General features: G+C 54.7%; 8 protein-coding genes across 8 annotated transcripts; 4 read left to right on the top strand and 4 right to left on the bottom strand.

The window, feature by feature from the left end:
* Nucleotides 1-919: 919 nt before the first annotated feature.
* AKAW2_80511S (uncharacterized protein) lies at nucleotides 920-3,985 on the bottom strand (the record flags this gene model as incomplete). The annotated part of the gene is made up of 1 exon (XM_041681539.1): nucleotides 920-3,985. The coding sequence occupies one exon, from the start codon at nucleotides 3,983-3,985 to the stop codon at nucleotides 920-922; it is 3,066 nt and encodes a 1,021-aa protein (XP_041548472.1).
* Nucleotides 3,986-4,517: 532 nt separating this feature from the next.
* Nucleotides 4,518-5,417, top strand: AKAW2_80510A (uncharacterized protein; the record flags this gene model as incomplete). Its single annotated transcript, XM_041681538.1, has 3 exons — nucleotides 4,518-5,050; nucleotides 5,129-5,206; nucleotides 5,264-5,417. The coding sequence occupies 3 exons, from the start codon at nucleotides 4,518-4,520 to the stop codon at nucleotides 5,415-5,417; spliced, it is 765 nt and encodes a 254-aa protein (XP_041548471.1).
* A 596-nt stretch (nucleotides 5,418-6,013) lies between these two features.
* AKAW2_80509A (Saf4/Yju2 family protein) lies at nucleotides 6,014-7,140 on the top strand (the record flags this gene model as incomplete). Its single annotated transcript, XM_041681537.1, has 2 exons — nucleotides 6,014-6,026; nucleotides 6,083-7,140. The coding sequence occupies 2 exons, from the start codon at nucleotides 6,014-6,016 to the stop codon at nucleotides 7,138-7,140; spliced, it is 1,071 nt and encodes a 356-aa protein (XP_041548470.1).
* A 183-nt stretch (nucleotides 7,141-7,323) lies between these two features.
* On the bottom strand, nucleotides 7,324-8,820 carry RRD1 (serine/threonine-protein phosphatase 2A activator 1; the record flags this gene model as incomplete). The annotated part of the gene is made up of 3 exons (XM_041681536.1): nucleotides 7,324-7,740; nucleotides 7,790-8,141; nucleotides 8,189-8,820. 3 exons carry the CDS (start codon nucleotides 8,818-8,820, stop codon nucleotides 7,324-7,326), a joined length of 1,401 nt encoding a protein of 466 aa, XP_041548469.1.
* Nucleotides 8,821-9,198: 378 nt separating this feature from the next.
* On the top strand, nucleotides 9,199-11,577 carry AKAW2_80507A (uncharacterized protein; the record flags this gene model as incomplete). The annotated part of the gene is made up of 1 exon (XM_041681535.1): nucleotides 9,199-11,577. One exon carries the CDS (start codon nucleotides 9,199-9,201, stop codon nucleotides 11,575-11,577), a length of 2,379 nt encoding a protein of 792 aa, XP_041548468.1.
* A 1,466-nt stretch (nucleotides 11,578-13,043) lies between these two features.
* Nucleotides 13,044-17,016, top strand: AKAW2_80506A (M protein repeat protein; the record flags this gene model as incomplete). The annotated part of the gene is made up of 2 exons (XM_041681534.1): nucleotides 13,044-16,839; nucleotides 16,991-17,016. The coding sequence occupies 2 exons, from the start codon at nucleotides 13,044-13,046 to the stop codon at nucleotides 17,014-17,016; spliced, it is 3,822 nt and encodes a 1,273-aa protein (XP_041548467.1).
* A 490-nt stretch (nucleotides 17,017-17,506) lies between these two features.
* AKAW2_80505S (uncharacterized protein) lies at nucleotides 17,507-18,697 on the bottom strand (the record flags this gene model as incomplete). Its single annotated transcript, XM_041681532.1, has 1 exon — nucleotides 17,507-18,697. One exon carries the CDS (start codon nucleotides 18,695-18,697, stop codon nucleotides 17,507-17,509), a length of 1,191 nt encoding a protein of 396 aa, XP_041548466.1.
* An 844-nt stretch (nucleotides 18,698-19,541) lies between these two features.
* OCT1 (mitochondrial intermediate peptidase) lies at nucleotides 19,542-21,941 on the bottom strand (the record flags this gene model as incomplete). The annotated part of the gene is made up of 1 exon (XM_041681531.1): nucleotides 19,542-21,941. One exon carries the CDS (start codon nucleotides 21,939-21,941, stop codon nucleotides 19,542-19,544), a length of 2,400 nt encoding a protein of 799 aa, XP_041548465.1.
* Between the last annotated feature and the right edge of the window lie 187 nt (nucleotides 21,942-22,128).

Here is a 22,128-nt window from a genome sequence, read left to right as displayed (position 1 = left end):
CAATACTCAGATTTTTCACCACATCATGTGTCACAGAAGCTGGAAGCGAGGTAGATATGACACTCCAAACCCATGGGCCTGGAACGGCGGCTCCCCCTACGGTGGAAGCCACAACAGCTTTTCTTGGAACAATAACACCGGAAATACCACCTCGACTAACTGTGGCAACACGACTTCGGAGAACTGCGGTAATACGACCACCAACTACAACAGCAGTAGGAATGTGACCACATGGACCGATACTGCAACCGCCCACCACTACAGTAAGAGTGGGAACAGGACCACCCGGACCGGTGATATCTCGGCGAATAGAGGAATTGCAAGTAAGGGGGGCGCCACGGGTGGCGGGTCCGATTTGGCATCTTTTTTCTTCAAGGTGCCGGATGATGTTGTGGTTGGTAGAGATGGGCGTACTTTTCTCGGTTGATATACTTGATTTCTCAAAGGGTGAGCGCGATTAGGATATGTTATATTGTGATTACATGCTGACATGGTTGATAGGGCTGAAAGGCGTGGCTGCTCCGTACATCGATCCGCATCCTAGAACGAGTCATAACTTGGTCGAGCGATCGGTTGAATAAATGGTGTCTGGTTCCGGGAGTTAACGAATTAAGTTCGTCACTCTGCTGTTCTTTCGGACACTTCATTGGCTTTGGTGTTGTTATTTGTGGTACTTGGGCTATTATACGCATCTTTCCCAGCATCGTGTGTATGGTGTTCGCTTGTTTGCCGTTCTTCATATTTGACAATGAACTATTCGAAGCTCCCCACTCTTGTCTATGGGCAGAGTCAGATTTAAATGTTTCATGACCGTGTGGAGTTGCTTGTGCTCATTCGATAATGCACGTTTGTTGCCTGATACATCCATCATTCATTTTTTTTTTCCCGGTAAAGCCTATATATGCATCATGTCGCAAACTTAGCACACGACAAGTTGCTTCCCTCCGTCAATGCCTATCTGTCCGACAATACAGGTCCAGCAAATGTCTCTATCTAGAGGTAAACAGAAGCATTTGTATCCCTTGGAAGACGCCATGCTTATAGCGGCTAATCGAACCATCCATTGCCACTTCCTGGAGTCATTAGATGTTACCGGTGTCGAACGGAGCACGAGAACACCTTCAGGGGGATCCAAAATCTCCTCCCAACAATCGATAGACACCATTCCGGCCGATTTTAATAGGGCTGTCTGGAAGCTAGAATCGTGATTGCATGATCCTCTTGAGAAAGAAGGATAAGCTAGGAACTGAACATCAGTCAGTCCTTTGAGGATATCCACATCTCCCACCCACTCCCCGCCATCATTGACGGAGATGGTTGTTTGAAGATAGTAGGCTTCCATGGTTCTGTAGCTGGTTGAATCCAAGCTCACAGGCCCATCCCATCCAGTAAATGACAAATGCAGCGATGTACCGTCAAATCTTCCACCCACTGGGTTTCCATCAAATGGATGATGGTTGACAAGGCGCCACCGCTCAAGCGTGTGTTCTCGTATCTCCAGTTCGGGCGGGGAAACGAGGATAGCAATGCCCGGTTTCCCCACATTTCCGATGGCATGAGAAACAGCATAGGGCGCAATTCTATCTGCTGGAGTAGGATCGTATAGTAGTTGCTTCGCAATAAAAAGTGAGTTGCCACTAGAAATTGCAAACACCGTTGCAAGGTCTGGGGTATCCAGGCTGATTATACCGGACTCGAACTGGAGGATTGCTGCAAATGCATGTTCTCGAGATAGTAAACTCAAATAAACGGAGCTAGGAATAGATCCTTCGCGAGCTTGCTGCGTGGCGAGAGAGGCTGATAGATCAAGCGGGTGCAACAATGATGGGACCCATTTCCACGAGGTCACAGGGCTCTTTATGACGCTCATAGATACCGTAACCTGAGGCAAGTAGTGTTTGTAGTAGTCTATTACCCGTCCAAGAGCGAGAAGTGAGTTCTCATGAAGAGCTTGTGTCGACCCGAACCGGTCCAATATGTATTCGGCCACCTTCTCGGGCATCAAAGCATTTTTATCAAGCAGATCTTGGACCATTGACAATGGAACTGTGTTCGGAAGTGGCTTATTACTTGGTGGTGACTGGATGGTTCGCCTTCTGTAAACGGCTGCGAGGTTATGATCACCGAACACAAAGTCAAATAGAACGGATTCTCTGGTCTGCGGATTGTCTTCCATAAGCTCTGCAAATATGTCCTCGAAGGCAACAGGTGCGCTGGTTGGAACAGCATGTTCCCTCGATGTCGCTGGCGTACCAATGCAAATCCAGTCCTCTCCTGGTGGGACTTCGACGCACTCAATAATATCTGCATCTGATGCCTCATATTCATCCCGCTTCCTTTTCATGCCACCATGAACACCTACGGGATGGTTGTGTAATATAGGCGAGAATGCCCACGAGTTGTGCCGAGTTCGGAAGCGAATCACATATTCAGACGGGTTGAGCTGATGCTTGGAGCATAGCGTGCGAAGAATATTGATTCGTTCACCAGAGTATCCGATCATTCCGAGCAGGGGTTGCAGATGGGTTAGACAAAGGAACACCGACAATGAGCTTGCATCGTTTCCAAGCCAGGATCTTCCATAGTTGGTGCCGTATCGCAAGAGTTGCATTGCGATCTGTCTCTCTCCAGAGTCATCCGAGAGCAGCAATTCGATGCCATCTCTGAGGGGGAACATCAGTTGTAGCAGTTTCATGATTGACCTAAGCGACTCCCGATCGTCGATGAGGTCAACCACACTATACCGTGATAAGTCCTCGGGAAGCTCCAGTGGTTTCTCGGCGATCTGATGCAATTTGAGTTGGTATATATAATGAAAGAGTCTCCAGAGTGACCCTATGAATTTTGCAGCAGAAACTGCATTATCATAGGAGCCCAAAGAAGCACCAAGTGCTAAGGCCTGTAGTTGCTCCACTGAGATTCTGGAGTCATGCATAGTCGATCGTTCTCGCGTAACAGTGCCGTAGTAACGAAGACTCGCCAGTGGCAAAGACCAATATACTCCATCTGCACGCGGGCCAGTTTCAGGAGCGATTGCAATAGTGACGATTCCACCTTCCTTCACCAGTTGATCTTTCTGGGATATCTCCTTTGTACTTGATGTAAGTACTACCAAATCCGGGTAGAGATGCCACGAGGTTAAGCCGAGCATGATTCCCGCGTCTGTTATTCTTTGGGGCTCCCCCTTGATCAAGCTTTCCATCGCAGTCAGGGCGCGGTTAAAGTTAGACATAACACTGTCATAGCTGTTTGGCTTCGGAGATGGCTGGTCATCGGAAGCTTCTTGGTCCTTTACTGCCACTGAACGGTTGTTGACAATTAACTGCACCTGGATCTGCTCTTTCTTCTTCGCTTGGTCTGCAATTTGTAACCAGGCTCGAGCACTGGAATCCCAGCTTGCTAGTAGCGCTTCATCGATTTCATGGGCGGCAGCTAATTGCGCCAAGTAGTTATCCATAATTTCAGATGATTGAGCTTGTCTTCTAATCATTGCCTGACGATGTTCTACAATATCTTTCCAAACCCCCGTTGCTTCCTGATGAGTCCAGATGCGGGCCAAAAAACATGCGAGAAGATGAATGCGAAGTACCGACCTGCCACTAGTTGCACTAGCCCATATTGTCGTGCTATCAATGCCTAGATGAGTTCCAAAGAACCCATCCACGATGTTTCTCGGTTGGTGTAATTTCTGGGAAGTCTCTTGGGCTATTTCACTAGCACGAGTCCCATACGCCTCCAATAGTAGTGGTACGTCCGGCAGAACATCATCGAATAGCACACCTAGGCGCCGGGCCAGAATATGAAATGACCCGTCTTCCGCAGACTGTCGCCGGGCTTGAGAAAGCTGTCTTCCCACGGGTTGAAGTTCGGCAGGCGCCTCGACTTTGACCAGTGAGAAATCAAAGTTCAAATGGGCAAGAGCAATGTTCGACTCGGCAACAGCATGTAGCGGAGTTGCCACTATGTTTTGGATGGAACCTGCCATTCTCGCAGTGTAATTGAATAAAAGAAGTGGAGTGAGAGGCAGGCCTTCATATTCTCTCGTGAAGCGCCTGTCAGCCTTGTCATTTACTCTTTCGGGCTGGAGAGAGGGCGGAGGCGGGGCTTAGCGCGCCGATCCCTCATTGCGCTGCTCATGAAGCCACTACATTATTAACAGCATCAATCTATACATGAAGACCTGAATATCACTCGTGGTCCACACAGCTTCACTTGGCGACATACAATGTAATGTTGTGGCAGTCATGTAGGCTTGGTCAACCTGGTTGGCGCTCAGGCCGCCACAACAAAGCACCTCATCGCGCTCTATATAGTCAATACGATCACTCTATTGCTCCATTCGTTTTCTTCATGTTGCTTGCATTTTGCTGTTTCGCTTGTTCTTCACTGTAGTTCGCACCTCCACATGTAATGATGACGACTACAAACCATAAAACCCAGCCTGTTATTCTCACAGCGACCAGTATACCTCCACCATCCCTATTAGTACTGAAACATGGTCATCCATAGTGACAATCATGTCTCCTCGCGGGTTTGGTCGGGAGGAGGTGAGCCCAGGCGTCGTCGTCGAGCTGGAAGAAAAGCGATGGCGCATTGTGAGTCACGAAGAGGAGGTGGTTATGCAGGGCAGCGAGCAAAGAACTGTCAAGCAGTGTCGTTCATATGCCTGCATCTTGCTGAAGGTACGACAAGTGGGCTCTAAGCCGCCAGTTTACGGAAATATGAGGATCTACAAGCAGATACCTACAGAGGAGACAGTCGGCGACCGCCCCGAAGTACGAGCCAAGCAAGCGAACGTTTGGGTTCCCCGTGAGGTCAGAGCATACCGCCAGCTCATGCTCAAGAATTCAACCTTTACCCCCAAACTTTTGGACAGCTCGGAGGGAAAACAAGAGGCCGGCAGCCTAGTGCCTGGGGGTTTCATGGTCTGGGTGGTCTCCGAGGAGGTCTCAGGTATTCGCTTGGGAGACGAAGAGAGTGACGATATCTTCTGGTCAATGGAGTACTGTGTCCGTGACCAAATTCGCAATTCTTTCAAGGAGAACTACCTGTAAGCTGACCTCCATATCCCTGACTATCCGATTAGTTGTTAGATAACCCGAAGACAATCACTAACTGCTCTCTCAAGAAAAATGGCTAGCTGGGGATGGCTTCCTTTTCATCGTACCTGTGAAGATCTGGTCTGGGTCCCCGAATCATCTACCCTGTAAGTTATACTAGATTACTCCTGAGGAATTCCCTCAAGCTCACCAAGTCCGCCTAGGTTTTTCGTGAACTGGTTTATGCCCACCGAAGTAGTCGCGCCGTGCAATTGGAAGGAGGGAATCTTGTACGGCTCTGGCCTCCTCAAGCCTCCCGCGTCCCCGACTTTCTCTATTCAGCTTTGGAATAATAGTGTTGAAGGCTGGCAGGGTTGAGGATTTTGATCTCCGTATAAAAGAAGATGTCCGGTGAGTCTGGAGACGTTTCCCAGGTGGCGATATCAAGTCGGCGTTGACCGTGGGTTACTTTCCTATCTTAACACTAGCTACATTCAAAAGAATATATGATTTGATTAATCGTTTGCGAGTCATGAGTACTATCTTGAGTAATAACATAAATTCGAAAGCCTGCAAGATATCAGGAGTCCACTGATGAATTTGGACACAGATAATGTACGATTAGTATCTGCGTAGACTGGAAAAACCAAAGTTAATCAAGCTGTAGTTCCATCTCCTAAATCAATATCTCTCACCCCTGACTACTTAAGTCTCGTGAGCCATGATTCTTCGGTACTCAATTCCGAGAGATGACGTTGAAACCTACGCAATTTATGCACATCGATAATGCAGCTGACTCATCAGCACAAAACCACCTCGGAACAAGGCAGCGGCATCGCATGCGCATCGCATCGCATCAACCTTATCGTCACGTCTAACACCCCAAACCGCCGCCGTCGCGCTGGCTCGCCGAGCACTATCTCTATACCCTCCCTACCACCACATACTACATTCTACACACCCACCCGCCCACCATGCAAGGCTTCAGTACGTCCCATACACCCCCCTCCGCTCACCATCCACATCCCACTAACCACCCCCAGACATGGGACGCTACGTCCCCCCAGACCTAGAAGGCCTCACAACGGGCAACAAACTCCACAACAAACACCCCCTCGGCTCACGCGCTCGCAACCTACAATCCACCGGCGCTCTAACCGTCCGTTTCGAGATGCCGTTTGCGATCTGGTGCACGACATGCCAACCGCACGAGACCATCATCGGACAAGGAGTCCGCTTCAACGCCGAGAAAAAGAAAATCGGGAATTACTACAGCACCCCGGTATACAGTTTTCGAATGAAGCACGGGGCTTGTGGCGGGTGGATCGAGATACACACGGACCCGAAGAACACGGAGTATGTGGTTATTTCGGGGGCGCGGAGGAGGGATTATGGAGTTGATGAGGAGGGGAGGAAGGTGGGGGAGATAGTTACTGGGGGGGATAGTAAGGGGAAGATGGATGCGTTGGAGAGGTTAGAGGGGAAGGTGGTGGATAAGAAGCGCGGGGATGAGGAACGAGATCGGATTTTGGAGTTGCAGGAGAGACAGAAGAGGGATTGGGAGGATCCGTATGAGAAGAGTCGCAGGATTAGGAAGGTTTTCCGGGCGGAGAGGAAGGGGTTGGAGAGGAAGGCGGAGGAGAGGGAGAAGTTGAAGGATAAGTTGAGTTTGGGGATTGAGCTTGTTGATGAGATTGAGAGTGATCGGGTCAGGGCCGGGTTAGTGGATTTCGGGGAGGGTGCGGTGGATGGACGGAGGGCGAGGATGAAGCCGATGTTTGGGGAGGAAGAGGTGCGGGCTGGTGGGGGGAAGAAGGAGGGGAAGAGGATGAAGGCTAAGGAGGTGCTGGAGGATCGAAAGGCTGCGTTTCGGAGTGAGCTGAGAGGGAATACGAGGGCTGCGGTGGATCCGTTTTTGAGTGGTGATTCCGATACGTGGAGGCCTGAGGTTAAGAGGAGGAAGGTTGTCTCTGGAAGTAAGTCTGGTGATGGGAAGGAGAGTGCTGAAAATGGCTCGGAGATGGAGAAGAGTTCTGGGGAGGTGGGAGAGACACCCCGTCCGAGTCTTGCGTTGGTGAGCTATGCGTCGGATTCGGAGTGAATGTGTGTCTGGTAGTTCTTGCATCTCTACGAGGCGTTGCGTTGGTTTTGAAAACGGATGATACCCCGGGTTTGGAGTTATGGCATAACGGCATGTCAACTTTTTACGATTCACTTATGTATGCAAATGATATCATGCAAGGGTATAAGTACAGAAAATGCTCGATCAAGCAGGAGTAGCCAATTATTTAGCCCAGGGTGCCTTAGTCGTTACGTCCCCTTGAGGGTCGGCAGCACCAGGAGCCGGCCCTGGGGCTGCATTTGCCCATGGGGCCCTCGTCGGGGCCATCGGGCCGGGCGGTAGCCGGGACGTGTCGGGCAGAGTTGGTCCTCTAGCCGGACCGCGTGCTGTTGCCCAGGGTGCGGCAGTTCCGCTGGTTGGAGGGACAGCTTGAGATGTAGCCCATGGGGCTTTAGTTCCGGGACCAGATGCCTGGGGAGCTTCGGTTTGTCGAGGTTGTGGCGCGGACGACGTGTGGACGGTAGAGGGCTGAGGTATGGCGTTTGGATCTCGATCCCAGCTGAACAGAGAGCCGAACGGGAAGTGCTGTACCACGGGAAACTTGGACAGCACTTCGGCGTTGTACATCTTGATCATCCCCTGTCTCCAGTTAGTGTACAGAGTACATCCCCACCTGCACCACAAATACCTTGTTAATCTTGGCCCAGCCGGTCTTGATGCCAGAAATATCGTAGAGCATTGGACTGTGCTCCCAGAACGGGCCCTTCTTCACGTCGTAGATGAAGCCGATGGCAGAAAAATAGAGGTTTCCACGACGTTCCCGTTCCACCACGTTCACCTTGGCAACACCGGTCGGGTCAGGCGCATCCGGCAAAGAACCTTCTTCTGGCACTCGATCCGTCTCAGATATAGCTGGAGCAAACTGCGCCGAGCCGAAAATATAGGGGATGAAAGAGTGATCATCGAGTCCCCACACGCCGTGGGAACCGGCGGGTTCCAAGGTATAGGTTTTGATAATTGTTCGCACTAGCTCAAGGTATCTAGCAATAATCAGTGTCGTTCAATCAGAGACTAGCGGTATACCCACGGCTGGATGACACCCAAAACAATGGCTCTCTCTTCGACACCAGGAGTGCTCTGTGGAAATCCATGCAACTTCCAGAGCCCAGCCAGGAAGGCCAGGAAACTCAGTTCATGACCAGTACCATAGTCTAGACGTTGAGGGCTTCCCCAGCTTCCCAGAAAGTATGCCTTGAGCTCTACTGCCGCCGTAGGCCCCTCGGGGTCCGCTGACTTGCGATTGAGGACCTCCGGAGAGAGACACTCCTCGAGGAGGCTGGAAGCACGGCTTTCAACAATCTCGTACCACCTCCGAAAGCTGATGTTGCCGAATCTACGGGGGCCTTTATCTGGGGGAGCTTCCTCGAGAATAGCTTCTAGCTTGGAGAGCAGCTGCTGGAGTTGGCGAACCGGCGCGGAGTACTCCACAGCATCAGAGTTCAAGGGCCAAGTCTGAACGCGCCCATCCTCAAGCTTGGATGGAAACATTGACCGGTTGAGCTGGAGGAGAAATGTCATAAGGTCGACATAAGCTTTAGAACACAGAAACTCGGAGACATCGCTGTGCTCGTGGATGCGTTTGGTGGGCTCGGCGAATGTGTGCCCCACCGCGGGGTCGAGGGTGGGCAACACACGGACTGAAGGGAGGTCCGCGGCCATGATGTAGCCAAGCGCGTGCGAAAGGAATTGGATAGATGGTATCCAAACGTGTGTGGAAGCAGGTGGAGAGAAAAGGGAAATGAAGGATGGTGGGGGGGAGGATGGAGGAAGGTTGGCTCGCAATCTGGCAGGGGGCGGGGCCTTATCGATAAGGCGGCCAAGTGATGACGCCCGCCGATCACGGGAAGCACCTCGCGATCCAAGCTTCCCACCAACCAGCTCCTTCGCCGCCGTCCCTGATTCCCGACGGGCTTGACAGCTCCAGTTAGGTCCAGTTAGGTCCAGTTAGGTCCAGTTAGGTCCAGTTATTGTTTTCCAAGGGGGCTGGTATGCTTTGCTTTGCTTTGCTGCTGTCTCTGCATTTCATGGGCGTTCAATATGTCGGACTCGCCGCGTCCTGTGCAGCGGAGGAGGAAGCGCGATTCCACCCTGCAGGCGGTCGACCTTTTGAATGGCCTCATGGATACTAACACGCAGAGGACTGCGTCCGGGGCGAATCGACCCGGTCCCGCCACCCCGCGTCCCTCGCGTCGGCTCACGTACTCTGTCAGGAGAGATGCTACCGACATGATTGATGAGGTTGGTCCGGTCTCTCAAACTGTCCCCCAAAGGCCAAGACACGCCCACCCGATTGAAGTCACTCCCCGTCGGTCATTAAGGTTCTCGAAACCCGTGCCCGATGGATCCACTGGGGATGGGAGCGATCAAATGTTGCAGCCTCCCAAAAGCCCAGAATCCAAGCACGAGTCTGGCGATCAGTCAGATGAGCCAGGTGAGGTGCAGTCTTTAGAAAAGGCAGAAGAGGGTCTCGGGGATAACACTCACGTAATTTCCCCACGCCCAAGTTCCGAAGAATACTCGTCAAGCGACGCTGAACGTGATAATGAAGGCGATCATATATCGTCCCAGAATGACGAAGAGATGCTTGATGGCGAAGATCTGGCATCAGAAGTGGAACTTTTCTCAAATAATGATGGAGACGCCCACCAGTCTACCGGCCGGCCTAGCCCACCGCCATCTTCCAGCCAGGAGACTCCTGGTCGTAAACCCAAGACACAGCCTGGCAGCGACATAGCTTCAGAGCCAACATTAGTAGCATCAAATGAAGATACGAGCAACGATCAGTGGAGAGATGCATCCGAACAGCCGGCCGATAGGCGAGACTCCAGCCGCAGTGATGCTTCAGCGACAAAGCGACTTCCCACAATTGCGGTCGAGATAAGTACAGCAACGCCTTTATCATCTAATATCTCAAAAACGGTGGACCATCAAGCGGATGGACCATCGAGGGATAATGAAACGCGAACACTAGAACAAGAAGCCAATGTCGTCGGCACCACGCAGCACAATGACCCACCATACCAACCATCAGAGGCATCCTCATCATCGGTGCCTTCTCCTGAACCTAGCTCATCCAAGGATGACCTTCAGCATCATTCTGCGGAAGCAAGTCCGCGGTCTTCAGACCCACCACGGCAATCCACGAAACGGAGACACTCGACTACGAGCTCACAGGGTACGGCCAGAGTACAGAACATAGAGCCCGAACACTCAACGTCCACTGCTCGTCAGCAGGCCAGCTCCTTTATTCCCAGAGAGAGTCCCGCCGATGATCCCCAGCGCTCCCGTGAAGCTAACCACCGTGGGGAACGACATGCTACGGAAGTTGCTTCCCCGGGAGCCATAGCCAGGTCTGCCACCCAGGACGGACCTACCCAAGAGAACCCGGATCAGCAGAGTCATGGGGCTGAACGCCCCGAAGATAGCGCGTGGTTCAAGGAAGCCTCTGAACTTGACAGCCAGGGCTCCAATTGGAAAAAGGTCATCCAGAGCATGCACCCTCGAAACATAGCTTTCAATGTCAAGAAAGTTGACGTTGAGTTTGAGCCTCTGAAGTGTGAATTATCCTCCCTAATCCAGGCCTACAAAGGGATTATCGAGTACTTGGCGTCTGATATTGGACCGCCAGAGTATGACGTGCGCAGCTGCAGCGAGATGCTTGAAACGGTTGACAGACAAGGACGCCGTCAACTGGAGAAGGCTTACACACTCTCGACTCAAGGGGATGAGGTGGGAGGCAGGGCACTGGTGGAAGAATTTGAGATCCAAATCTTCCCGCTGTTAGTGCGGCTGGTTCTCGTCTGTTTTGAAGCTTACTACGTGGATCATCGACTCTTCCCGGAAGCATACGGCCATTTTCAGCATGCCATGAGAGTACTGCTAGGGCGATGCAATCAGATCGGCGGTCTTGTTCGGGGGAAGTATGTGGCGTGCCGGGCCGTCAGCCCGGGCTTGCGTCTGCCCCTGAAGCGACTCCTTGAATCGCTTGAAAACGGGCGCCTGAAAAAGGGCCACCGACGGAATGATGTGGAGGTTGATAGGCATGCGAAGGCGCCGACAAGAACTGCTAAGCAGGGCCAGTCAAAACCGACGAAGCCGACCACTCCGGCACAGGCTTGGACAGATGAAGAGGGCTACGCTCTTGTCGAGGGTTTGCAACGATTCCAGGGTAAGTTTCAAGCTCATCTGCTTGGCAGGAAGGAAGGCGCAGCGCGGCATGCTCACAAGATGCATCTAGGTCCGGACCGCTACTATCAAATCTGTGAGTTCTACCACGATGGCATCGGTCAACGCGGGGAGAGGGAAGTGCGTGAACAAAGCGAAAGACTGTATCACCAAATGCTCCCGCAAATCCGGGAAATGGCGCGGAGGGGAGAAGACCACTGGGATTGGGGGTGGTTGTTGAAGGTGGAGTGAGGATGGAAAATATATTTATGTTGGCTGCGGTAATGATATTTTTGAGTGCAGTCGTGTCATATACCCCGGGAGTTTGTGGTTTTTCTCCCTTTTTAGTATTAGGTGTTAGTCTTAGCGATTGCTGCCAGGGTACTCTAATTGCGTGAATAAAATTGGAATGTGATTGTCAGTCTACGTGGACGGAACCATGGAACCAACAACGGGCATTGTTTATTCTACGGCCGGTTTAGGGGGGACAACACGCGGAGGCCCCAGCAATGGCAACCATGGGATCAACCTAGCTGGGAGACGCCAACCGTGGCCAGCAGCAGCAACAACAGCTGCAAGTACTGAGTTTGGTAGTGACAAGGAGCGCAGTGGTCTGAACGCGAGACGAACACCCGATGGTAGATCGCTAGACAAGCGATAGTGAGGATAGTGAGTGGGAATTATATTATTATATTGAGGTGACAGGCAATAGATCAGTTGACCTCCTGACTGACCGCCCATTCCATGCCTGAGGCCAATACGGTGGGTTCTCTCCATTCTTCCCTTCTTTCCGCCTTTCCCCCCCCCCCCTCCTCTCTCTCTCTCCCTCTCCTCCGGTTCGACTATTCCCTACCCTTTTCCCTCCCCCAAAATTTACTAGAGACACTAAACTTACTCCCCTTTCTCCTCTTCCTCTCTCCTCCTCTTTTTCTCTCTCTCTCCTCCCATCTTCTTGTGTCTTTTTTACTCTCTTACCTCTCTGTATTTGTTTTCCCTCCCTGCTTCTTTTTCTTGTTTACTTAACATTTTGTAATTCTTTGATCCCCCCTCTCTCCCCGCTACCCCCTTTTCTAATCCCGCCCGTTGTTGGTTTTCTGGTTCCCTCCCGGCAGTTCCTGGTGAGTGACTACTACTGCTACTACTACTTACTACGGAACCCCAACTGTTTTGATCTGCACACCTTCCGGGGTCCTGCAAGAACCATGCCACCGTGCCTCTTTGCTCCCCCTCAAACCCTCTACTCTTGTCGTCCACCCCCCAAGCTGCCTGCAATCATCCTCTGCACTTTTCTCTGCCATTGAGACTCTCCAACAGTCCTGTGTTGCGTGATCCTCTCCGTTGCGCCGTGGTCTGCGGAGTTGCCAGAAAAAAAGGAGACCCGCTTCGGCTATTCCGTCGCAGCTTCCCTCCACGAGGCCAACTTTCTGAAAGTGCTTTTTTTTCCTCCCCAGGAGACCTTCTTTACATCGTCTTGCCCCCCTTTACCTGTTGCTCTTTCTTTTGGTTGCAACATCCAATATCTATTGATCTCGCACCAACGCTTCCCCCGCCCCCTCCATCTTGGGGATCTTGCATACGTCTTTGCTTCTGGTTGTCGGATCAGCTAACGTGGACGCTCCCAATTCGTTAGACTGCCTCGTTAAGTTTAAACCACGCCGAACGCTGCGAACCTTGCTCCCTCCTACACACCAATCTCAGACGAACTCCTTCTCCACAGCATGGCGTCCACAGAGGAACCTGTCACCCCAGTTGCTCCTGCGGAGGTGGAGCCGGAGATCGTGCCCCCTGCGACTCCAGTCGATTCGACCATCCTCTCGGGCAGCGAGGAGCCAGTCACGAGCCCGGATGTCTCCAAGGACAAGGAGAACGTCAAGGCCTCTCCGGTCAAGAAAAGTCCCTCCTCCACGACCAGCACTAGGCGTCCCTTGTCTGGATCGACCACCACCACCACCACTAAGCGTCCCACTTCCATGTCCGGGCCTTCCAGAACTACAACTTCGGCCACACGCTCCGCCGCGACCAACGGCAGCACCCTGAACAGGCCTCCGACCCGGCCCGCGACTACCACCACGGTCCGCAAGCCCCTGAGCTCTACCACCACCACCACAGCCGGCCATCGGTCGCGCGCCTCCGTCAGCAGCTCCGCAGACGAAAAGTCCCACCGGTCGGTGGCCAGCTCCGGAGATGAGAAGCGAGGCATCTCCAGCACAGCCGCCAAGCGCATGTCGCTGGTTGGTACCTCGGCCACGAGAGCACCCGTCAAGTCCACTACTTCCACTCTGGACCGACGTTCCAGCATTGCGGGCTCGACTACGGCGGAGAAGAGAACATCTACCACTCGCCCTAGCACGGCCTCCACGGTGCGGCCCCTGACCAAGCCGGCGACCACCACCTCGACTTCTCGTCCGACTACTTCCTCCTCCGCTACTACTCGTACCACCACCAGACCCACGTCTACGGTGACGAGGCCAGCGACGACCGCCTCCAAAAGGTTGAGCACCGCCCCCAAGGGTGCCGAGGAAGACTCGGAGAAGTTGCAGTCACTTCAGACCAAGCTGGCCGAGAGCGAAGCCACGGTGACTAGCCTGAAGGCGGATTTGGATGCAGTCAACCTCAAATTGACCGAGCTGTCTCTGGCCCCGAACGATTCCTCCGAGAATGCCGATGAGGCCACCAAGGCGCTCCGTGAGCAGCATACCGCCGAAATCGAACAGCTGACCGCTGTCCATCAGGAGCAGCTGCAGGCGTTGCGTGCCCAGTTGGAAGATGTCGAGGCGAAGCACAAGGAGCTGGAGGAGAAGTCGGTCAAGGAATTGGATGACGCCGCCAAGTCCGCTGCGGCTCAGGGTGATGACCAGACTGCTGCGGCCCTGGAGGAACTGAAGCAGTCGCACCAAGCCCAACTGGAAGCGCTGGAGAAGGATCTCGCCGAGCAGAAGGCAGCAGCTGCCGGATATGCCGAGCAAGTCGACTCTTTGAAGGCCGAGCTTGACCTGCAGAAAGGCCAGCTGACCGAGGCGAGTGCCAACCTGGACAAGACCCTTGCGAAACTGGAAGATCTCCAGCGCGAGCTCAATGGACGTGACCAGGTGGTCGAAAACCTGCACATGGAAATGGACCGGCTGGACCAAGCCAAGCAGCAGGAGATTCGGGCCGCCGAGGAGGCTGCCAAGCATGCCATTCTAGCCCTGGAGGACAAGGTGACATCGCTCGAAAGCCAGCTTGCCGCTGCGGGTTCTGCGACCAGCGAAGGTAACGAAGAGACGGCCGCCCGCTTGGCCGAGAAAGACCAGGAGATTGCCGACCTCAAGGACGCGTTGGAGAAGGCGCACGTGGAACTGGAGCAGGGCCGCCAGGATGCGGAAGCCCAGATCGCAGAGAAGACCAAGGAGCTGGAGGCCGCTCATGAGGCCGCCGTTGCTCAGCTCAAGGCCGAACATGAGGAGACCCTGGCTGCCGCTGTTGAGGGCAAGGTTGGCGACAAGGTCAAGGAGCTTGAAGCTGCTCATGAGGCTGCAATTGCGGAACTGAAAGCCGCCCATGAGCAAGCCCTCTCTGCGGCCGCTGAAAGTGGACTGGGCGACAAGGTCAAGGAATTGGAAGGCACCCACGAGGCCGCCATTGCCCAACTCAAGGCTGAACATGAACAGGCCCTGACTGCGGCGATCGAGAGCAAGGTCGGCGAGAAGCAGAAGGAGCTCGAAGCCGCTCACGAGGCCACGATCGCGGATCTCAAGGCTAGTCACGAACAGGCACTTTCTGCGGCTGCTGAGAACGGGCTTGGCGACAAGGTCAAGGAGCTGGAAGCATCTCACGAGGCCGCCATTGCCCAGTTGAAGGCTGCCCATGAGGAGGCGTTGGCTACTGCCGCTGCAGCTCACGCGCAGGAACTCGCCGCTGCGAAGGAGGCCGCTGAGTCCGCTGGAACCTCTCACTCCCAGCAACTCGAGGAACTCCGTGCGAAGCTCGAGGAGGCCGAGTCCGCTGCTGCCGAGGACAAGGAGGAGCTGATTGCCGAGCTTGATGCTGCCCACCAAGCCGAGATGCATGCTCTGAACCAGAGACTAGAGGCTACCGAGCAAAACCTTGCGGAGGCCCGTCAAGCTCTCGAGAACGGCAACAGCTCTGCTCAGGACGTTGCCATTCAGGAGATCGAGTCCCTCAAGGAGAAGGTCGGGGCTCTGGAGTCCCAGCTCTCCACCGGACAGGGCGAGATCAAGTCTCTACAGGACGAGATCCAGAGCAAGCAAGGGCAGGCGGAGGCGCTGCAGCAGAGCCTGGATGCCTTCGAGGACAAGACCAAGGCCAAGGATGCTGAGCAGGAAAGCCAGCTCAAGTCTTTGGAAGAGAAGGCCGCCGTTGCCGGCCGGGAGCTGGAGGAGAAGGTCAAGGAAGCCGCTGTTGTTGCCGAGCAGCACGCACAGGCGCTCGAGTCCCTGAAGGCCGAGCACGCCGTCGCGCTCGAGAATGTCAAGACCAATGCTAGCGGTTCCCACGAGCAGGCGCTTAGCGAGCTGCAGGCCAAGTATGAGGCGTCCATGTCCACCCTCCGTGACATGGAGTCCAAGCACGCTGAGCATATCGAGTCTCTTGAGGCCGAGCTCCGGTCCGCTCTTCAGCGCCATGCCCAGGAGATCGCGGAGCATACCGAGACCCGTGCTAAGGAGGTTGCCGAGCTTCAGCAGCAGCATGAAGAGGCCAAGGCCCAGTTCCAGGCTGAACTGCAATCCCTCCAGACTTCTCGGTCCGCTGAAACTGATGCTGAGCACAGCAAGGCGATCGAACAGCTCCTGACCATTCAAGACGAGAAGCTTTCTGGCCTTCGGGCTGATCTGGAGGCCACCAACCAGGCCAAGATCGAGGAGCTTCAGAAGACTCACGACGCCGCCCTTGCGGAGGTCCACGCCCAGCTGGCCGAAGCTCACGCCGCCGCTCAGGATGTTTCGGTCCTTGAGAGTCTGAAGCTGACCATTGCTGATCTGGAGAAGAAGCTGAACGAAGCCGAGCAGTCTGCTGCGGAATCCAAGGAGCTCGCGGGCAAGCACAACGCCGATCTCTCTTCCATCCTTACCGAGAAGAACGAGTTGGAGCAGCAACACCAGGCCGTGAGCAGCCGGGTGGCGGAGCTCGAGCAGTCCCTTGCTGCTTCGGAGAGCGCCAAGTCGGAGCTGGAAGCTGTCCTGCAACAACTGGCCGCGTCCAAGGACGAATTGTCCAACCTGAAGAGCCAGCACGAAACACTGTCGAGTGAACTCCAGGCGTGCAAGACGGAGAACCGGGCCATGGAGGAGAAGTTGGAGCAAGGCGAGCGCGATTTGAACAGCCAGATTGACAAGAACATGTCCCTCCTCAACCAGCTGGGCGAGGTGGACTCGTCGATCGCGGCCAACCGCAAGCGGGTGCGCGAATTGGAGGCCGAAGTCGCGGCATTGAAGGCCGAGAAGGATACGCAGGGCGGATCGGTCGGGCTGGAGGGTAGCCGCTGGGCGGGCGAGAAGGAGGAGGCCGCGGAAGGTGAGGATCTTGGCTCATCCATCCAGGGAACGGTGGGACTGCCCCGTTTAACTTCGTCCTCTACCACAGGACTTCCCCACTTTCATCCCTTTACCTGACAACGGCCCGTTCCCTGACCCGGCATGGTTACTGACTGGCATGGTTTTGGTAGATGGCAAGCATTCAGGAACAGCTTAAGCACATCCGGACGTCCAACGATGACTGGTATGACGAACACCGACGGTAAGACCCCTCCCTATGGCATGTGTGGAGGGCTTCGATTACTGACTCTGTCTTAGAATCCTAGGCGAACTGGCGGAAATGTCGCGTCGGGCCACGCCTAACCCACCCAGCCAGTCTACGACGCCGCAGCCGGAGAAGGCGAGCAGTGCGTCGGAGCAGGGTGCGGACGAGGGATCCTCGTGAAGGAATGTTGCATGACCAATGGTGAGGCTATGAATAGAGGGGACGAAGATTTCCTTTGTCGCGGCATTTTTCCTTTGTTGTATCGGCATAGGCTGTATGTAATAAGATGCTCGGGATACCCCTGTGTGCGCGTTTCTTGTGATTGCAACCGACGGGTGCATCGACATCCCTTGCGGCCATTTCTGGGGATCCCATTGGGCTAGCGACGTTGCACGAATTTATTGATTGATTCTTGTCTTATGCAGTGCAGCGTGGAATTAGTCTAATTGTAGTCGGGGTTGGCAGCCCTGCTGGTTCGGCGGCGCATGCGCGTCCACCCCACCCGGAGTGCAGTCCACCACGCATGTCGCTGATCCTCGTGGTGCTCCTGCTTCCCATGCTGAGGTTGTCTCGCCGCCCGCCGCGACTGTTCATATCGAGCCGGCGTGAGGATCCTCGCGGGCGGAGACACCCGCAGCGGTACATCTTCAGCATTGCTGCCACTATCCTGCTCCTCATCCGACTCCCGTAACCAATGTAGAATCTCCCTCTGATCATCACTGCACGGAATAGCCCTGTCACCATCACCATTTCCCTTTCTTTCTTCCTCCTTTGTATCGTCCACACATTGTCCCCCTCCCCCTCCACCCTCCTTCCCCAAACACCTCTCCTCCAAACACCCCTTCTCCTCCAAACACCCCTTCTCCTCCTTAATCACAATCTCCTTCACCGGCCGAACACCCTTATCTCCATCTTCCCCCTCCTCCTTTTCCTCCTGATACAGGAAACTCTCCTCCGTCCGCCCCTCCGTAAACGCCTCACAATACTCCGCATACGAACTCGTCAGCTGCTCATGCGAGACAGTCGGCGGGGGGATATGTACCTCCGATGCCGATGACGATGAATATGTCGATGATGACGATTCCTCGATGGTTTTCGATCGTGGGGATAGATTGAATAGTGTACTGAAGTTGAGACTTAGGGGTGACAGGGGGGAGAGGGGGGAGCGTGCGCGGATTTTGTTATTGGTAGTGCTTGAGGGGGAGGTAGGGCTGGTGGGTGGGGGTGTGATTGGGTTTGTAGTATCTGTTGGATGGGCCGTGGGTGTGCCTGTGTTGGTAGTGGTGTTTATGGATGTAAGTAGCGATGTAGGTTGTGTATCGTCATCAAGATGGATTGTTCTCGTCTTGGTTTTGGATTTGGAGGAGCGGCGCGGGAGGGTTACTCTTCTGTAGAGACGGGTTGTTGTTGATGTTGATGTTGATGTACTGGTGGTGGTGTTAATGGTCGGTTTTGGGGTAGGTCTGCGTGTTGGTTTTGGGCGTGGGGAGGAGGAGCGGCGGCGATGGGATGATGAGGTTGAGGTTGAGAAGGTGAGCCAGCGGCGGAGGGTGGTTGTTTTATTCTTTGGAGTTGTTGTGGTGGTGGTGGTTGTGGTGTTGGGGAGGTCGTCTTTGAAGGTGACGGTTGCCATTGTGATAGTATGAATGTATGTATCAATAGGATTGAGTAGTGTAGAGAATGGCTATGTATGTGGTATGGTGAGGGTACGAAGTAGAGAGAGAAAGAAAGAAAGAAGGAAGGAAGAAAGAAGAAAGAAGTTGTCAAGGGATAAAGAAAGATAATATGGTAGTAGTAGTAGTTAGTTGAGATTTCATCCAAGGAGTCAGACCTAGTCATTCAGGTCAGCCACCAAGCAAACAAAGCAATCATGTACGTACGTATTCCTAGCCAAGCCAAGCATCAAGGGTCTACTAACTGATTATTTCATTTTACCTCGTGATAGTCGCCAATATTAGCATAGCAGCACTACAGTATTCTCAGTGGCTAGGGTTAGACTAGAAGGGAGTTAAATAAGAGTCTAGACTGGTTGATCTCCCGACAGGGATAGAGAACAGATGCCTAAATCAAGGGCAAAACCGGGTTTATCATATACCCTAATAGAAAGTCAGCAGCACCACCTTGCTTTCTATCCCGCCAATCGCAGGGGCTGGCATGCTGCAGTTTGTCTTGGTAGGTTTCATCCCGCCTCCCCCTCTTTCATTAACTGGGGATGCAGGTGCAGGTAGGCAGAGGATGCATCTCACATGCAGAAAGCATTAACGGTGCGAGATCAAGGTCGTACTGGCGCTGCATTTGTGCCACGGCGGCATAGTTACCGGCATATTGTAGGCTGGGCTCGCGTGGCATACCGTTGTGTGTATTGTGTAGTGCGGTGAAGATAAACTAGGTTGATCATTGCTGAAATAACATTACAGGGATATCTATTGCCTATGTCACTTGTATCTGAATAGTATACATACACATGACCAATGAAATTACTCAGAGACACCATCGCGTCCCAATCCCCAGCGACCCACCTCCCGCATAGCTTCGTCGCCGCCTTCAACAAGTCGGCCATCAGCGTTGGCGGGATGGGCGCTGCCCAGCACGCCCGCCACGCAGTTCCAGCCGTTGCGGCCACCGCCCCAGCGCAGCACTTCATTCTTGTACCGCTCTCCGGCCCGGCGATCCACCGCCGCCTTGCCCTGCTGGAACACGTCCTCCCACAGCTTGTTGGCGATCGCCCGGTCGAAGATGTAACTGTAGTAGGTGGCGCCGTAGCCGTGCAGGTGACCGAAGAAGCCCTGCCACGAGGTCGGGGGCTTAGTATCGGTCGGATCGGGAAGGGTGCAGTGCTCGGCAGAGACCTGGTGGAAGACTGCCGTGCTGTCGATGGAGGCGGCCTGGCCGGCAGGGAGGGAGTGGTATGCCTGGTCGACCAGCGCCATCAGGATCTGCGACTCGTTCTCCATCGCGCCGTAGATTGACCCGTGCGCAGTGCGGTCCTTCTCCATATGCTGCATCATGCTCTCCGATAGAGGAGCATCCGTCTCCCAGTGACGGGCGTATAGTGCCAGCACTTCGGGAGCGGTCGCGAACCGTTCCATCAGCACTGAAGGCAGCTCGGCAAAGTCGGTCGCGCATCTCGTTCCCGAGATGGACTGCAGCCGCGTCTGTCCCAAGATCGAGTGCAGCGCGTGTCCCATTTCGTGGAACAGGGTACGCACGCTGTGCTCGCTGAGCAGGGACGGGCGGCCCGTTCCTGTGGCAGGCGGCTCCGGGAAGTCGCACACCAGCGCGATCGTCGGCAGCTGGCGGAGCGTCTTGGCGTCGCGGTCAACGGCCGTGGCCATGCCATCGTTGGGGTGGGCGGAAGCATCCATCGTCGTGGCGCACTCGGCCACCTCCTCCGCGGAGATCTCACGTGCACACCGCAGCGTGTAGTGGGCCGGGTTCGGGTGCTTGTTGGGGCGGGAGAACAGGTCACAGTAGATGACAGCAATGTGGCGGTCCGCCTCATCGACCACGTCCAATCGGCGCACATCCGAGTTCCAGGTCTCCCCGGCAGCCGTTTCCTGGGGCACCAGCCGAACGCCGTAGAGTCGATCGAACAGCCGAGAGAGTCCCTGCATGACCGTGCCCAGGGAGAAGAACTCGGGCACCGCACTGAGCTCCCGCGACCGGCGCGACTGCGAGTACTGCAGTACCCGTTGATGGACATAGTAGGCGTGATCCCATGGTTGCAACCGACCAGCGGATCCCTTCATGCTCTGCAGCTGCGCCAGCTCCTCCTGCACGTAGGGTCGGTTACTGCCCACCAGCGAGGTCAAAAAGTTAGACACTGCCTCAGGAGTCTTAGCCATCTTGTCGCTCAGCGTCATGTGAGCGAAGCTGTCGTAGCCCGAAAGTTGTGCCAGCTCGGCGCGCTTGGCCAACAGCTGCTCGAGCCGCTGGATCTGGCGGGCGCTCGACGTGCGTGTAGCCAAGTAGACCTCCCGCCGCACGCCCTCGTCGTGGACGGACCGCAGCGCCAGGCGCGGAATCAGGCCCATGCTGGGCACGGAGGCTGTCCGGTTCCACCGCTTGATCTGCTGCACGAGGATGGGGTCGAGGCCGCGCAGGCTGTTGGCGCTCACGGTCACGTGCGACTTGGCCGGCTCGGCGGCGTTGACAAAAGTATTTCCCAGTTGGCTGATATCATTGGACAGGTTGACGAAACGCTGTCGCGCATGCGGGGGCATGTGGATGGCCGAGTTGGAAAAGTCCTTGATGAGGATCTGGGCGACGATCTTCTCCTCGTCGGACCAACGGGCCGTAACCTCGGGATTGGCGGCGGCCTTCTTCAGCTGGTCGTTGAGGCCGGTAGTCGTATTCAAGACGTTCATGTACTCGAACATGAGGGCGTACGCCTGCGTCGCGGCCTCCTGCACGCGCGGATCGGGATGGATGACTCGGATGAAGTCCGATAGGTCGATGACTCGACACAGCAAGTCGCTGAGGCGGTCGAGATCGCGGGCCATACTCCGGTAATCCTCCAGCGTTGTACCGGCCAGCACCTTGGCCACGATAGCCTGGCACTTCTGCAGGGTGGTGGTCGCAAAGACGCGGAAACCATCGGGACTGGTCAGGTACTGATTTTGGACTAGACCGGTAGGTTTGAGGTGGGCAGCACTGCGCTGGCTAAATTCGCGCCAGAACGGCTGCGAGTCGAAGACGCAGCGCAGGGTGTCGTCATCGGACTTCTTTTGGGCATCGTTCTTACTCGGAAGGTAATCGAAGGCTGTGCGATGAGTCGCCGGCGAGGCGGCCGTCTCGAGCGAGCGACGGGCCTGCAGCAGACAGGTCCTGCAAGTCCACGGCCGACGCCGGAGTGGGAGCAGCAGAGGAGCTCCCATGATGGCGTTCAGGGGGAGGCAACGGGAAAGGAAGTCGACATGGAGATTATACCATGAGTAGAATAAATAACGGTAGAAATTAAACCACACGAGACGGTGGTGGAAGGTTAAAAGGAGAGTGAGGGGAAAGTTAAGAGAAAGAGGAAGGAGAGAAAGAGAAGCGGACGATGACGGAGGCTCGAGCCGC

This window comes from Aspergillus luchuensis, chromosome 8 (assembly GCF_016861625.1).
Source record: "Aspergillus luchuensis IFO 4308 DNA, chromosome 8, nearly complete sequence".
Taxonomy (NCBI): Eukaryota; Fungi; Ascomycota; class Eurotiomycetes; order Eurotiales; family Aspergillaceae; genus Aspergillus; species Aspergillus luchuensis.
This window is presented reverse-complemented; position numbering and strand designations above follow the sequence as displayed.